Below are 14,372 nucleotides of genomic sequence, written 5' to 3' on the forward strand. Positions count from 1 at the left end.
TACGCAGAGATGCTCTTTGGCCCCCTCTAGACAAACTTTCTCATTATTTTGTAGACTCTTTTTGGCTTCATTGTCTTGCTTTCTCTGCATCACAATGGGATGTGGTCTTCACCCTTCCTTTTCTTTTAAACAAAAGTGATGTTTAGTAATGTTACCCTCTGCCTTTCTCCGCTAATAATAATAAAACTTTCCCCAACAGCCCACCTTATCTATCCAGTAGAAAGAAAATTTCCCCTTCTTTCCCTTCCCCTCCTGTTTTCCCCTTGGAAGGATCCACTGGGAATAAAGACCTTTCTCACTAGGAGAGGCTGAGTGCTCCTCTGAAAGGGACCATGGCTCTGACTGGGTTATGTTTGCATTATCAATGGCACTTCAATCACATTGCCAAACTATTCCAGACAGAACATGTGGAGAATGTAAGCTTTTTAAAAATCATCTGCCAAGAGTCAACTTTGCTTCAGCTATTTGAAATCCTTCCCACACGATCTCAATTCCCAGTCTCACTACACTTTTACTAATTAATGTTTATTTTCCCATTCCCAAATACTCTGCCTGTATATGCCTGCAATGTGGCAGCATCAAAACCTCCTGGCTGGGTTAGAGTGAAGATAATGTATAAACAGGAAGTCAAAATTCGACATAGAAAAGGATCCATTGTAAAAAGAAGTCTCCCTTATGAGTTTTCCCACCCTTTCTGGAAACATTAAAATGTAGGCACATACGTCTTTATTGCCTAAAGCTTCCAGTCAAGAACAAAGTTAATATTGAACACCATTCTGTGTGCTTTGCCACAGTCCCATTCATTCATATTGTGTATAAGGCAGGATACAGGCACTGTTCCAGGTACTAAGCTTGCATAGAGCTTATGACAAGAATTATAGAACTCATATTCTAGTGGAAAGACAGGCAAGTAAAGAAATAATTACAAAATAAGATCGGTAAGTGCTGTGTTAGAGGAATTAACACATGGTGTGGGAACACTGGGGAGGAAAATGATAACGTGCATTTATCAACAATTATTAGTGTCAATGATGCACCAGGCAGTGTTGGGGGAACAGGGGAAACAAAACAATCCCCGGTCTTTGCAGAGTTTATATTCAAATGGAAGAAACAGGCAGTTAACAAAAATGATGTACTATCAGGATGCAGGATAGTGTTACAGAAGGAAGGTCTGAGTTGGTCTGGAAGGCTAAATAGGTGTTAGCAGAAAAGGGCATTCCAATCTTTGTTGAAAAACAAGCAGAACAAAACACTGGGACGGGGGCACCTGCGTGGTTCAGTGGGTTAAAGCCTCTGCATTTGGCTGGGGTCATGATCCCGGGGGTCCTGGGATTGAGCCCCACGTCGGGCTCTCTGCTCAGCGGGGAGCCTGCTTCCCTTCCCCTCTCTCTGCCTGCCTCTCTGCCTACCCTACCTGTGATCTCTCTCTCTCTCTCTGCCAAATAAATAAATAAAATCTTAAAAAAAAAAAAAACAACAACACTGGGACGGAAGAGAGATGGCTGGAGAGGAGGGATGTAGGAGATGGGGGTGGGTGAGCGAGGGCATGAAATATTCTGCAAAGGGAGTTATTAGGTACATCATCAGTGGATCACAGGTGCGACGGGATGATGGGGGCATTTTCCACTAAGACAGAGTTTGGAAGAGAAGTTATTCCAAACTGAAGGTCAGAACCAGAGGGAGCTTAGAGATAAAAATGAACATAGCCCCTCATCTTAGAGATGAAGAAGACTCGCGGAGGGTGAAGTAATTGTGTGTGTGCGCGCGCGCGCGCACACACACACACACACACACACCACCCGCACCCCCCCTCACCCGCCCCCTACTGGTGCTTCCCTGCAGAGCCACCCCCGCCCCCCTCGCCTGGAGCAGGGACTCCCCCGGCGCCGCCGACTGCCCCGGAGCCGGGCGGGCAGACGCCGACGGCTTGAGGTCCCCGGGGCCCGCGAGGTGCGCCCAGGCCTCCCGCCCCCTCCACCTGTCTTCGTTCGCCGCCAAGGGACTTCTCTGCTGGGAGTGCGGGGCCCGCATCCCCCCCGGAAGCGTCGCGGGGGCGCTCAGCATCTCCCGGGGCGGGAGTCCCGGCCGCCGTGCAGGCCAAGCCCTGCAATTGGCGGCGAAGTTGGCTGCGCCTCGAGCAACGCCCTTTAGCCGGCTTTCCCCGCCGCCGGGACCCTGAGGCCCCGCTCCCCGCCACCCGCCCGCCCCACAGCCCCACCACGCCACCGCCCCACCCTTCCTCCCCCGCCCTGCCGCCTCCTCCCCGCCCAGGGTCCGGTCCGGCCGGCGCGCCGCGAAGCACGGGCGGGCGCAGCCAGGGCGCCGAGCTCCGAGCTATGGGAGGCGCGCACTCTCAGAGCCCGCGGGGCCGCGAGCCGGCCGGGGACAAGCCCCCGACAACCCGAGAGAGCGCGTGAGTCCCGAGCCCTCCCCGGGGTCGCCGTTGGGGGTTTGCGTGCCAGCCCGGGATGCGAGCGCACGGCGCCTGCCCCTGAGGGTTGGGAAGCTGGGGCTCCCGCCCGCGCCTGCGGGGACCGGGGGCTTCGGGGTGGGCCTGGTGGGACGTCCCGCCCCGAGCCTGGCCCTGCGGGGTCCCGGGGCGCCCGGCCACGACCCCACCGCGACACAGTCGCTCCCAGGCGGGGCCGCTGCTCTGCGCCTGTTCACGCTGCGCGGGTGGGAGAAGGGGACCCCGAATTTTCCCGAATTCGTTCCAAGCAGGAAAACACACGTGTCCTAAAGGGTTCCGAAGTATTCTCGAGACAGCTATTTGCAGCGGGGTGGAGATAATCAGAAAGGAGCTCGAGGCTCCGGTGACCTGGCCAGTCAGTGCGGGCCTTCGGAGTCCCAGAATTCGGATGCAGTGCTTGCTGCTCCTAAGAACTCCCTCTCTTGTTCGCTCATGATGATCTCAGAAAAAGGGCTGTATTGTAGCAGCAGCAATTAGGCTTTTGTTCTGGGACAAAAACAATTGGGGACACCAAGTAACTGAAATGCAAGCTGCGAAGGAACATTTTTAGAGAACGTGATTTAGAGCAAGTTAGCTGCCGGGTTGGAAAGGTGGCCATGCTTCTTGCCAGAGAGGATGCACTGAGAGCGCCTTGGGAACCCAACAATCATTAAGCTTTTAATTTAAAATAATTTTAGAACACGTCTGTATCTTGGAGGTGAGGTCATGTTGAGGAATCCATACTGTATTTTAATTCAGCCAATGATGAAGTTTTTTTCATTTGAGAAAGATACACTTAGGCTTCCCATGTGTAGCCTGGGCCCTGGGAGGGCTTTTTGGTCGTTCTTTGGTTATCTTTTTGGTGATCTTTCCGAGGCAAAGTAGCTTTCTGAATTTCCATATGACAGACATGTTAGTTATGCCTCCTGATGTTTATGGTCACCGAACTTAGTTCAGGAAGCTTATTAATCATATAGATAGCTGAGAATTATCCAGCGTGTAAAATGTGCAAAACACTTACTCTGTTATTTAATCCCCAAGAACATCCAGTTAGTTTCTCTCATTGCCGTCATTTTACTGATGAGAAAACCGAAGGGCGGAGAGATTAAGTGACTTGTCCAAGGTCACACAGCTAGAAAGTGGTGAGCTCAGGTTGGCTGACTCTAGAACTCTTGCAGCTGCCTTCCACAGGAGAGTTAAGGCTATCTTAGGAAGCCAACTTTTGTCTCAGCTGGCAGAATACATCTCACTTTTTTTCTTTAATTCTTCCTGAATAAGGGAGAAACCTGAATTAGCCATGCTTAGTACCTACAAAGAGGAAATTGACAAAGTCAATTTAACCTTTTAAAAAGCGAACACAGGGCACCTGGGTGGCTCAGTGGGTTAAAGCCTCTGCCTTCGGCTCAGGTCATGATCCCAGGGTCCTGGGATCGAGGCCCGCATCGGACTCTCTGCTCAGCTGGGAGCCTGCTTCCTCCTCTCTCTCTGCCTGCTTCTCTGCCTACTTCTCTGCCTACTTGTGATCTCCGTCTGTTAAATAAATAAATAAAAATCTTTAAAAAAATAAAAATAAAAAATAAATAATAATAATAAAAAAAAAGCGAACACAAGCAGCAGTGTAAGATTGAGATGAAGTTAAGAGTTCTGGAAGCATAGAGCCATGGGTTTAATTCTAGGCTCTGCTCCTAGAATTATCTAGGAGCAATTATCTCTTTCTTAACTTCTCTGTGTCTGTTTCCTTATTTGTAAAATGGGAGTGAAAACAACGTCTGCTTCACATGCTGTTCTGAAGATGACATAAAATCAGGTATATATGAAAGACAAGTTATCTCTAAGCAATATAAATATCTCTAAGTTTATCTCTAAGTAATATATTGTTTTAGCCAGGGATAAAAGTTGACTAATCTTTGTGAACATGTTTACTGTGTAATTTGAAAGTAAATATTGGAATCATTCACTGCTAGCATGTTGAACTCCGTGCTTCCCTTGTAAGGTTCAGTGGCTAGGGTGAGGAATTTGATTGTTAGATTAGCCAGTGACTTAGCAATAGATAGAGAAGATCTCTCTTCCAGTGAGGTTCTTACGTGGACCTTAGATATTTAGCAAAGCTGGCCTAAATATGATCAACATAAAACCCATTTTTGCTCTTCACCTGGGAATACAGCCCAGAGACGTCCTTCTCTACTTAACTGAATACATTAAGAAGCACATAAACTCTTGTAGGCAGTGACAGGATTATTAGGTCCCAGATTGTGCAGACCACACTGCAAACCACTTGGTGTGCACCAGGTCAAAGACTAGAAATATGAGACTCCATTCCTGTAATATGAAAAGCTAAAAGTATGCCCTTTCTCCAAGCCCTGCCTTATTTAGCTATAGAAGCCACAAGTCTCTACAGGGTCTGAGATAGTGGGGGATTCATTGTTAATGTCACCCGGTCGCAGATTTCCTGCCGGACATGTGGCTGTCCTGGATAACACTGACCTCAAGGAAGTCTCCTACTCAAGCCTTTTCAGTTGCATTTTCAACATCTATTGTTCCTTAAAAAAATAAATAAATACATGAAAATTCCAGAAGGAAAGCGTTACTACGGGCCTTTGTCTTTCGAGGGAGAAATTATGTTTCAGGATGGTCACCATTAATATTGCAGAATAATTTAATCAAGTATTAAAATTAACCAGATAAATCCCTAATAGCAGAACTCTGTTGTGAAATATAAAGAAGTATGGATGTACATGAAAAGAAATGTCTGGCTTTTGTTTGTTTGTTTGTTTTACTGAGTTCCTGTGTACAATCTGGCTGAAGAAATGCCCAATTTTAAGATTATGCTCATTACAATTAAAAATTGTAGCTGTCTACCTTCCCCAAACCCAAGGAAACAAAATTGCTGGCTTTGGTAAGAAGCAGGGGAGATTTTACTTCATTTCTTCAGGGAGGCTGCACGATGTGGTGATTAGAAACAGAACCTGTCAAGCGAGGCAGACCTGGGTGGGCATCCCAGCTAGCTCGCCTACTAGCTTAGCTTGGGAAGCCTCGGAAAACAATCACTTAATTCTTCTGTGGGGCAGAATTTCTACATCTTTAACATGCCAGTAATCGTGGGGCACCTGCATCATTCGGTCTGTTGAGGATCCACTCTTGATTTTGGCTCAGGTGGTGATCTCAGGGTTGTGAGGTCAAGCCCAGAGTCAGCTTGAGATTCTCTCCCTCTGCAACAACCGCCCCCCCCCCCCGGACCTTGTGTGGACGCATGCGCTCTCCAATAAATCTTTAAAAAATAAATAATTAAATAAGTAAAATGCCAGTAGCTGTTAACTACTTTTTGAAGTAGTATATATCAGTGCAGCACATAGTACTTGCTAAGAGCCCCTACCTGAGTTATTATAATGTTTCTATGTAAATGCACCTATAAACCAGAGGTTATGGCTGGGCTCTTTGGGATATACATTTTTGAAGAAGGCAGGGTCTTTTCTGAAGGGAAGGTTGACATGTGTCCTAGTTCAGCAAGGCCTCTTAGAAAAGAAGCAAGTTCTCTTGAGTTAATCTTTTTTTTTTTTTTCTCAGTTAATTTACATTTTCCAGAAAGAGCACTATTCAGAGGACAGATGTGTGTTTGGGAATATGGCCGTTTGGTGAGATGTTTGAAACCTCTGATTCCTTAGGTGGTTGGTTTTGGCAGATTTGTGGAGAGATTTGAAGAATGACATAAACAGAGCCTGTTATTCATTAGGGAATCCAGCGTGTGACTAATTCAACTACAGCTTGTTGAACTTGTCTGCCTGGAATGCAAGATATGCACCTGCTGTCAATCCTTACTGAATTTCTAGACCAATCTTTGTTTGCATTTGGACATCATCATGGGATAGGACAGTGGCACTGTTAGGAGGAGTTTCTAAGGTCTGGAGTGGTTTTGCCATGGGCCTTCCTGATCACATGAATTAATTACAGGTTCTACAAGGTTCTAGTGAATTGCAAAATCAGCAACAATTAAACTCAAGTGCCTCTTGATGGGCAAGTCACCGTGGGACAGATGTTCCTGACCTGAAAAGGAAGCTCTGGCTTTGAGGTTTTAGAAACACAGGACTCAAAATAAGTAAATTTGGGAAATAATATTTCTGAAAACCATTGCAATTTTTCTTGTCATTAAAAATATTTAAGTTCCCGGGGCGCCTCGGTGGCTCAGTGGGTTAAGCCTCTGCCTACGGCTCAGGTCATGATCTCAGGGTCCTGGGATCAAGTCCTGCATTGGGCTCTCTGCTTGGCAGGGAGCCTGCTTCCTCCTCTCTCTCTCTCTCTCTGCCTGCCTCTCTGCCTACTTGTGATCTCTCTCTGTCGAATAAATAAATAAAATCTTTTAAAAAAAATATTTAAGTTCCCAGTTGCTATAGATATTTTTTAAATACCCATGTTTAAATGGCCCCATTCCCTGTGAGGCCAGCACAAAAGGAAAAATGGTCAGAATTGGAAAAACAAGGGGATTATTTGTGTGTATATGTTGAGTTTAGTGATCACAACTTCTAGACCCTGGGGGTAATTCAGATAGTAACAAGGTTAATAAGGGAAGAAAAATCTTCTGAAAAATCATTAAAAGATAAAGTAGTTGGTCTATCAAGGATTGAAACTCTAAGGAGGTTCAGGTATAGTTTTGTTCCACAATTTCTTCCCTCTTTTCAATTCGGTGGCCAACTGTGCCCCACCCCCACTTCCCCCCAACAGCTTCTCCAGCTGGTACATGTTTGTACTAAAAATCGAGAAGAGAAGGGGCACCTGGGTGGCTCATTTGGTTAAGCGTCCAACTCTTGAGTTCGGCTCAGCTTGTGAACTTGGGGATCCAGCCCCGAGTTCGGCTCTGAGCCCAGCCAGGAGGTGTAATGTCCGAGTTGGTTTGTAGACAGTGGGCTGCAGGGTGTAAGAATTTGTTAACCCAAGGTCAGGAGATGAACTGGTCGCATTCAAAGGGCCACAGCCCGTGGAGGCCCATCCTCTGAGGAAGCTCACTTGGGCTCTCGTGGGATTTTTTCTTTTTCTTATGGTGAAATACACGTAACATAAAATTGACCATTGAAATCATTTTTAAGTGTACACTTAAAATGAAGCGGCATTAAGTATGTTCACAGTGTTGTGTGACCATCACAAACACCCATTTCCAGGCCTTTCTTGGCATCCCAGACAGAAACTCTGCACCCATTAAGCAATAACTTCTCATCCTCCCCTTCCTAGCCACTGGTAACCTTTATTCTGCTTTCTGTCTCTATTGCCTATTCTGGGTCCCTCCTATAACTGGAAGCATACAGTATTTGTTCTTTGGTGTCTGGCCTACTTAACTCAGCATCATGTCCTCAAGGTTCATCCTTGTTGTAACATGTACCGGACCCAGAAATCTATAAAGAAAATAAATCACTCATAATTTCATTACCCAGAGATGACTGTTAATATCTTGGTACATATTACTCTCTCTTTTTTTCCCAGTAAATATATTTTTCAAAAGTGGGGTTACACTGTGTAACCCCACTTAACTTTATTAATATTTCTCTGTATCATTATACTGAGAGGGTACATTATCTACATGTACCATAGTTTATTCAATTTTTTCCTAAATGGTTGACATTTAGGTTGGTAACTGTTCTTGCCCATGTAAATATACAGTTAGTAAATATCCTTATAATTCATTGTACATCTTTGATTAATGACTTAGGATACTTTCCTAGAAGTTTAATTATAGGATCAAAGACTGTGAACATTCTGAATGTTTTGTTATATGTTATATATATTACTGTATATTGTCAAATTATCGCCCCCAATCTAATATTGATTACACTCCTTCTCCCTCCTCAGCAGTATAACATCCTTTCCAATGCTAGGCACTATCATTTTGAATCTTTGCCAGTTTGATAAGAAAAAAATATATAATCTTGATTTAATTTTTGTGTCCATTATCAGTGAGAGTGGACTTTTTTCCATATGTTATTAGCCAACTGTAATTTTTAATTTATTTCTATTAACCAATTTGTACTGAAGTACTAATTTTTTTCATATTTAATTGTGAGGGTTCTTTATATGATGAGGTCAGCTAACATCTGTTGAGTGCTTGCTGTGTGTTAGGAGAATGTTAATGTCTTAACATACATTAACTTACATGATTCTCAAAATAGTCCTATAAAGTAAGTACGATTTTAAATTCCTATTTTATACATGAGAGATTTAACAATTTGCCCGAGGTCTCACAGCTAATGAGTGCTAAAATTGAAATTTAAACCTAGACAGCCTGAATCCAGAGATTTATATGCCTAGCTGTTATGTCATGCAAATCTAATAACCCTTGTCCACCATTTTTTTGTTGTTTTGAAGAGGAGGGTTTTTTTTAATCTTTTTTATTTTTTAAAAGATTTTTATTTATTTATTTGACAAAGATCACATGTAGGCAGAGAGGCAGGCAGAGAGATAGGAAGGGAAGCAAGCTCCCCGCTGAGCAGAGAGCCCAATGCAGGGCTTGATTCCAGGACCCTGAGATCATGACCTGAGCCGAAGGCAGAGGCTTTAACCCACTGAGCCACCCAGGCGCCCCTGGAAGGGGAGGTATTTTTAAAGATTTGTTTGTTTATTTATTTGAGAGAGAGCATGCACTTGTGCGTGGGGGTGGGGGAAGAAAGAGAGAGAGAGCGCGAGAGAGTCTCGGAAAATACTCCCTGCTGAGCACAAAGCCCAACACAGGGTCTCACAACCCTGAGATCGTGACCTGAGCCTTAAACCAAGGGTCTGATGCTTAACCAGCTGAACCACCCAGGTGCCTCAAGGGCAAGGTATTTTCTAAATTAACTTTTTATTTTAGAACAGTTTTAGATTTACAGAAAAATTCAACAGACTTACTGAGAGTTCCTATAGATCCCACACAGAGTCTCCCTATTATCAGTATCTCATATTAGTATAGTATTTGTTATAATTCATGAAACCATAGCTGATATATTAACTGAAATCTGTCTTTATACAGATTTACTTAGTTCTTATCTGATATCCTTTTTCTTTTTTTATATAAGTTATTTTTATTGTGTGAAAATGTCATAATTCACGATGACATAATTCGTGATTATTCAGTTAACTGTCTGCCTTCCTTTTAGGTCATGATCCCAGGATCCTGGGATCGAGTCTCGGGTCAAGCTTCTTGCTCACCAGGGGGCCTGCTTCTCCCTTGGCCTGATGTTCCCCCCGCTTGTGCGCTCGCTCGAGCTCTCTCTCTCTCTGACAAATGAATAAAATCTTTAAAATGAGTGAACGAATGAATGCAGCCTGAACTTACAGTCTTTTTCTATTGCAGAATCCCATCCAGAATACCACATTACATTTAGTAGTCCTGTTACTTTTTAATATAAATAAACCTATCATGTTTTCCTGTAGGGTTTCTTCCACTGCTTTTATGCCTAGTAAGTTCTTCCCTATCCCAAGATGAGATAACTATTTTCTTTTTGTAGTTTTCTTTTTAATACGCCATTAACTCTATCTGAAATTTCTAGACTCATTAGTGAAGGTAAGGCTTTAATGTTTTTGTTGTTTGTTGTTTTCAAAAAAGCTAGCCAGTTACTCCAGTACTAGTCTTAAGTAGAGACAGTCCCTGATTTACTATGGTTTGACTTAGGATTTTTCAAGTTGATGGTGGTGTAAAAGTCACATATGTCCAGTAGAAACCATACTTCGAGTTTTGAGTTTTGGTGCTTTCCCAGGCCCGCCTTAGGCAAGATGATCCTCTGTGATGATGTTGGGTTGCGTCAGGGAGCCCCAGGCCTCGATTAGCCCCACGATCACGAGGGTAGACTATGCCTATGCGGACCACCCTTCTGGTTCTCTCCGTCAGTCCACTGTTCAGTCAGTCACAGGAGATGTTCAATGCTTTATTATGAAGTAAGCTTTGTGTTAGGGGATTTTGCCCAGCTGTAGGCTAATGTGAGTGTTCGGAGCACATTTAAGGTTGACTGACTAGGCTAAGCTGTGCTGTTCCATAGTTTAGGCATATGCATTTTTGACTTAATGATGTTTTCAACTTATAACGGGTTCTTCAGGACGTAAATTGAGGAAAATCTGCTTTAAATAATCCCTCCTTTCCCACAGGTTGTAATACCATTTTAAAAATTGAGTATTAAGGGCGCCTGGGTGGCTCAGTCGGTTAAGCATCTGCCTTTGGCTCAGGTCACGATCCCAGAGTCCTGGGATCGAGCCCCACATCAGGTCTCCTGCTCAGTGGGAGCCTGCTTCTCCCTCTTCTCCCTGCTTATGCTCTCTCTTGCTATTTCTGTCACTATCTCTCTCTCTCTCTCTCAAATAAGTAAATAAAAATAAAATATATTTTTTTAATTGAGTATTATAACCTCTCGCTCCTTCTGTTTAACACTTGTTGGTTTTTCTCTTTCCATTCTTATCCATTCAACAAATATTAACTGACTACCTTCTTGTGTTCAGGCCCTGTGAATATTATTTATTATTTATGTAGGAATTTACATGAGCAGAGAAATGCATTTTTAAATATTTAAAATCTGAGTATTCATTCATAATTTGAGAGGCAAGACATTTGCCAGAGAGTCAGAGGAGAGTAGAGATGACTTTGGGAATGGAGGCGGGGGGCATATGTGGAACTTGGGAAAAAAGAATATTCACAATTGAGCTTTTTTCATAGATTTTACACTGATGTAGGTCAATCTGTGGTTCATTTGAAGGTTTCATTTTATTTTGTTATTTTTTTTAAGATTTTATTTATTTATCTGACAGAGAGGGAGATCACAAGTAGGCAGAGAGGTAGGAGAGAGAACGGGAAGCAGGCTCCTTGCTGAGCCGAGAGCCCTATGCGGGGCTCCATCCCAGGACCCTGAGATCATGACTTGAGCGGAAGGCAGAGGCTCAGCCCACTGAGCCACCCAGGCGCCCCTGAAGGTTTCATTTTTAAAAGTTTATCTTCCTGTTTGGAAACAGTAGTGCCTTCAGATCCTCAGGTCATCTGCATGCTGTCACACACTTTCCTTGGACAGTCTAGACTTTATATTTCATGGTAATATGATATAAAGTCCTTGTGGGTTTATATAAGGAATGGCAAATGATTAACCACTATTCTCTACTCATCCTTGATCTGCCAGCTCTTCTACCTGTAGAGACTTGGTAAATCCAGAGAGTAAGAGCATTTCTCACACTGACATTTCTTCATTTTCAGAATTCTCAATGCTAAGGATACTGTGGAGAATATATATATATATTGCCTGGACATAGTATAATTTTGCTTTGACCAATCTTGTGGTGTGCCTGCTGCAAATGCTATTAATAACAATTGTAGGCAAAAGAAATCATATTTGACTTGCTTAAATTTAGGGGTATTGCTCAGAAACTTTGGAGTCATATCTATTTTCTGAAAGCAGGCTAGTTCTGTTTCTAATTTAACTCACACATTTGTCTCCTACCATAAGTCCCCATAAAAGCCCAACAGCGTGGTATGTCACTGGTAAGGAAGAGAGCCCGTAGGAATCTTACAAAGATGCTGTACTCTCGAGCACCAGCTCTTAAAACTCCTTTGGATCACAGATCCCTTGGTAATATGATGAAATGTCATGTAAACCTATTAAAAATGTCGACTTTTTCCAAATGAAAATACACATATATACAATATATAAAAGTTAGGAGTGTCAGGGATCCCAAAGCAAATGCATTATCTTGTTTAACCCTTTCCTAGACCTGGGGCACCTGGGTGGCTCAGTCAGTTGAGTGTCTTGGTTTGACCTGACTTCATGACCTGAGCTGAAACTCTTGGTTTCAGCTCAGGTCATGATCTCAGGGTCGTGGGATCGAGCCCCATGTTGGGGTCTGTGGTTGGGGGCGGGGTCTGCTTGAGATTCTCTCTCCCTCTGCCCTTTCCCCTGCTTTCATGTACTGTCTTTAAAATAAATAAATGTTTGAAAAAAATATCCTTTCCTATACCCTATGAAGTAGATATTATTATCTCAATTTTACAGTGAGATAAACCGAGGCCTAGACAAAATTAAGAAACCTGGAGGAGGTTAAGAGCCAGTAAATTGTGGAGCTGGGATTCAGTCTAATGCACCTCGCTGAAGCAGAAGAAACAAAATTACCAGTTATTTCCAGTGTCAGTTGGCCACATAGGCAACTCATTAACCAGCAGAGGCTTCCGTTTATCTGCTAGAAAATAAGTTTTTATGGCTTGGTCCCTGGTGATAACATAGTTTCAGCAAAGTAAATGTTTGAGAAACACTGTCCTGCCCATCCTGTAGATAAATACCCATTTACTCTATTGCATTTACACAGAGCAGATAGAATGCTTTTCCTGGGTTTCTCCGCAGAATTATTTTTGTCTGTGAGTCTTGCTTTCCTAACAACTGCAAAATGTTATGTTTCTATGGCTACATCAAAATTGTTCTTAAATAGGGGTTTGAGAAAACAAAACTAGGAAGGCTTAGACATGAAGTAGTGATGGGAAGATGACTGACATTTTACCTGAGAGACATCACCTTTTAAGCATTTCTGAGTCCAGTCCCTTCCCCCATTCCTTACTTTGCCTTCGCAAACTCGCACATCCACTGGTTCCACGTGTGTGCAGCCACGGTTCCTGGTACAAGTCCAGTGGCCGGTAGTGATGACATTTGGGAACACAAGTCAAGTTCTGAAGAACATGGGCCACCTTTACAGTTGATACCTGAAGTGGTTGTTGGAAAGTTTCCTTGAGGACAAAATTAGGACCAAGAGATGTGTCCAAATTTCAAAAGTAGCTGACAACAGCCGTGGGGGAGGGGAGCAGCAGGGAAGAGAGGGAGAGGTACGAAGGTGTGGAGCTGGCCTCTTTCACCTGCTTCTTGCCAGGTAGAAGGCGCTGTTCTCAAGTCCTCCCACCAGGGGGCGCCATCCACCATCCGCTTAGTTCTTGGCGGCGGCTGGTTTGAGGTGAGATGGTTTCTTCAGGAGACTCCCTTGCTGGGGGGGATAAAATGAGAGTCATCTGATACCAACTTATAGTACATGTCAGAGAAAGGAACACAGGGACTGAGGGAGGATGAAATTGAATTCTTCCATACTTCTTTTACCTTCTGCTGGGTGGGATCCTGACTCTCCTGGGCGTGCATTCTTCACTCCAAACCCCATGGTTCTGAGCCTATTTTTTTGTGGCTTCTGAGAAGTTGGAAGTCTTCCCTCTCCTTCATATATTGTTCATTGGTATGCAAGGGATGAATTGCAGGAGAAACACCCTGTTTTTGACATGGGGCGGGGGGGACTCATGGTGACTTTTTGTATTCATGGAAATACAAACCTTGAAGAAACTCTCTTTAAAAACTGTTTGTTGGGGCGCGTGGGTGGCTCAGAGGGTTAAAGCTTCTGCCTTCAGCTCAGGTCATGATCCCAGGGTCCTGGGATTGAGCCCCGCATCGGGCTCTCTGCTCAGCAGGGAGCCTGCTTCCTCCTCTCTCTCTGCCTGCCTCTCTGCCTACTTGTGATCTCTGCCTGTCAAATAAATAAATAAAATCTTAAAAACAAAAACAAAAAAAACAAATAAAAACTGTTTGTTGATTGAATGTGAGACAGAACTTTCTGGTGCCCCCTGGCGGTTGCTGTAGCTCCTGGCTGGCAAATCTGTAGAGCAGGTTTCATTTGCAGAGAGCGAAGGGGACCCTAGTGCCCCCCTCACCCATCAGGATGCCCATTCTCCTCCTCCTCCTCTTTTGTTTTTTGGTGTTTTATTTTTAAAATTAATTATTTTTATTAACATATAATGTATTATTTGCCCCAGGGGTACAGGTTTGTGAATCGTCAGGCTTACACACTTCACAGCACTCACCATAGCACATACCCTCCCCAAGGTCCATAACCCAACCACCCTCTCCCTACACCATCCTTCCCTCAGCAACCCTCAGTTTGTTTCATGAGATTAAGAGTCTCTTACGGT

General features: G+C 43.8%; 1 protein-coding gene across 9 annotated transcripts in view; it reads left to right on the top strand.

Annotated features, from left to right (window-relative positions):
• The window catches only part of TACC1 (transforming acidic coiled-coil containing protein 1), a 112,088-nt gene that overhangs the window by 23,543 nt on the left and 74,173 nt on the right, over positions 1 to 14,372 (top strand). For 4 of the 9 annotated variants that reach the window (XM_059384298.1, XM_059384300.1, XM_059384301.1 and 1 more), the window contains exon 1: positions 2,266 to 2,413. The exons of 2 other annotated variants lie outside the window; for them this stretch is intronic. In XM_059384298.1, the coding sequence (XP_059240281.1) occupies positions 2,337 to 2,413 (77 nt within the window). In that variant the 5' untranslated portion in view covers positions 2,266 to 2,336. Of the gene's footprint in view, positions 1 to 2,241; positions 2,414 to 14,372 lie in introns of those variants that run through there. 3 more of the 9 variants (XM_059384302.1, XM_059384303.1, XM_059384304.1) reach the window with 3 other exon arrangements.

This window comes from Mustela nigripes, chromosome 18 (genome assembly GCF_022355385.1).
Source record: "Mustela nigripes isolate SB6536 chromosome 18, MUSNIG.SB6536, whole genome shotgun sequence".
NCBI classification, from domain to species: Eukaryota; Metazoa; Chordata; class Mammalia; order Carnivora; family Mustelidae; genus Mustela; species Mustela nigripes.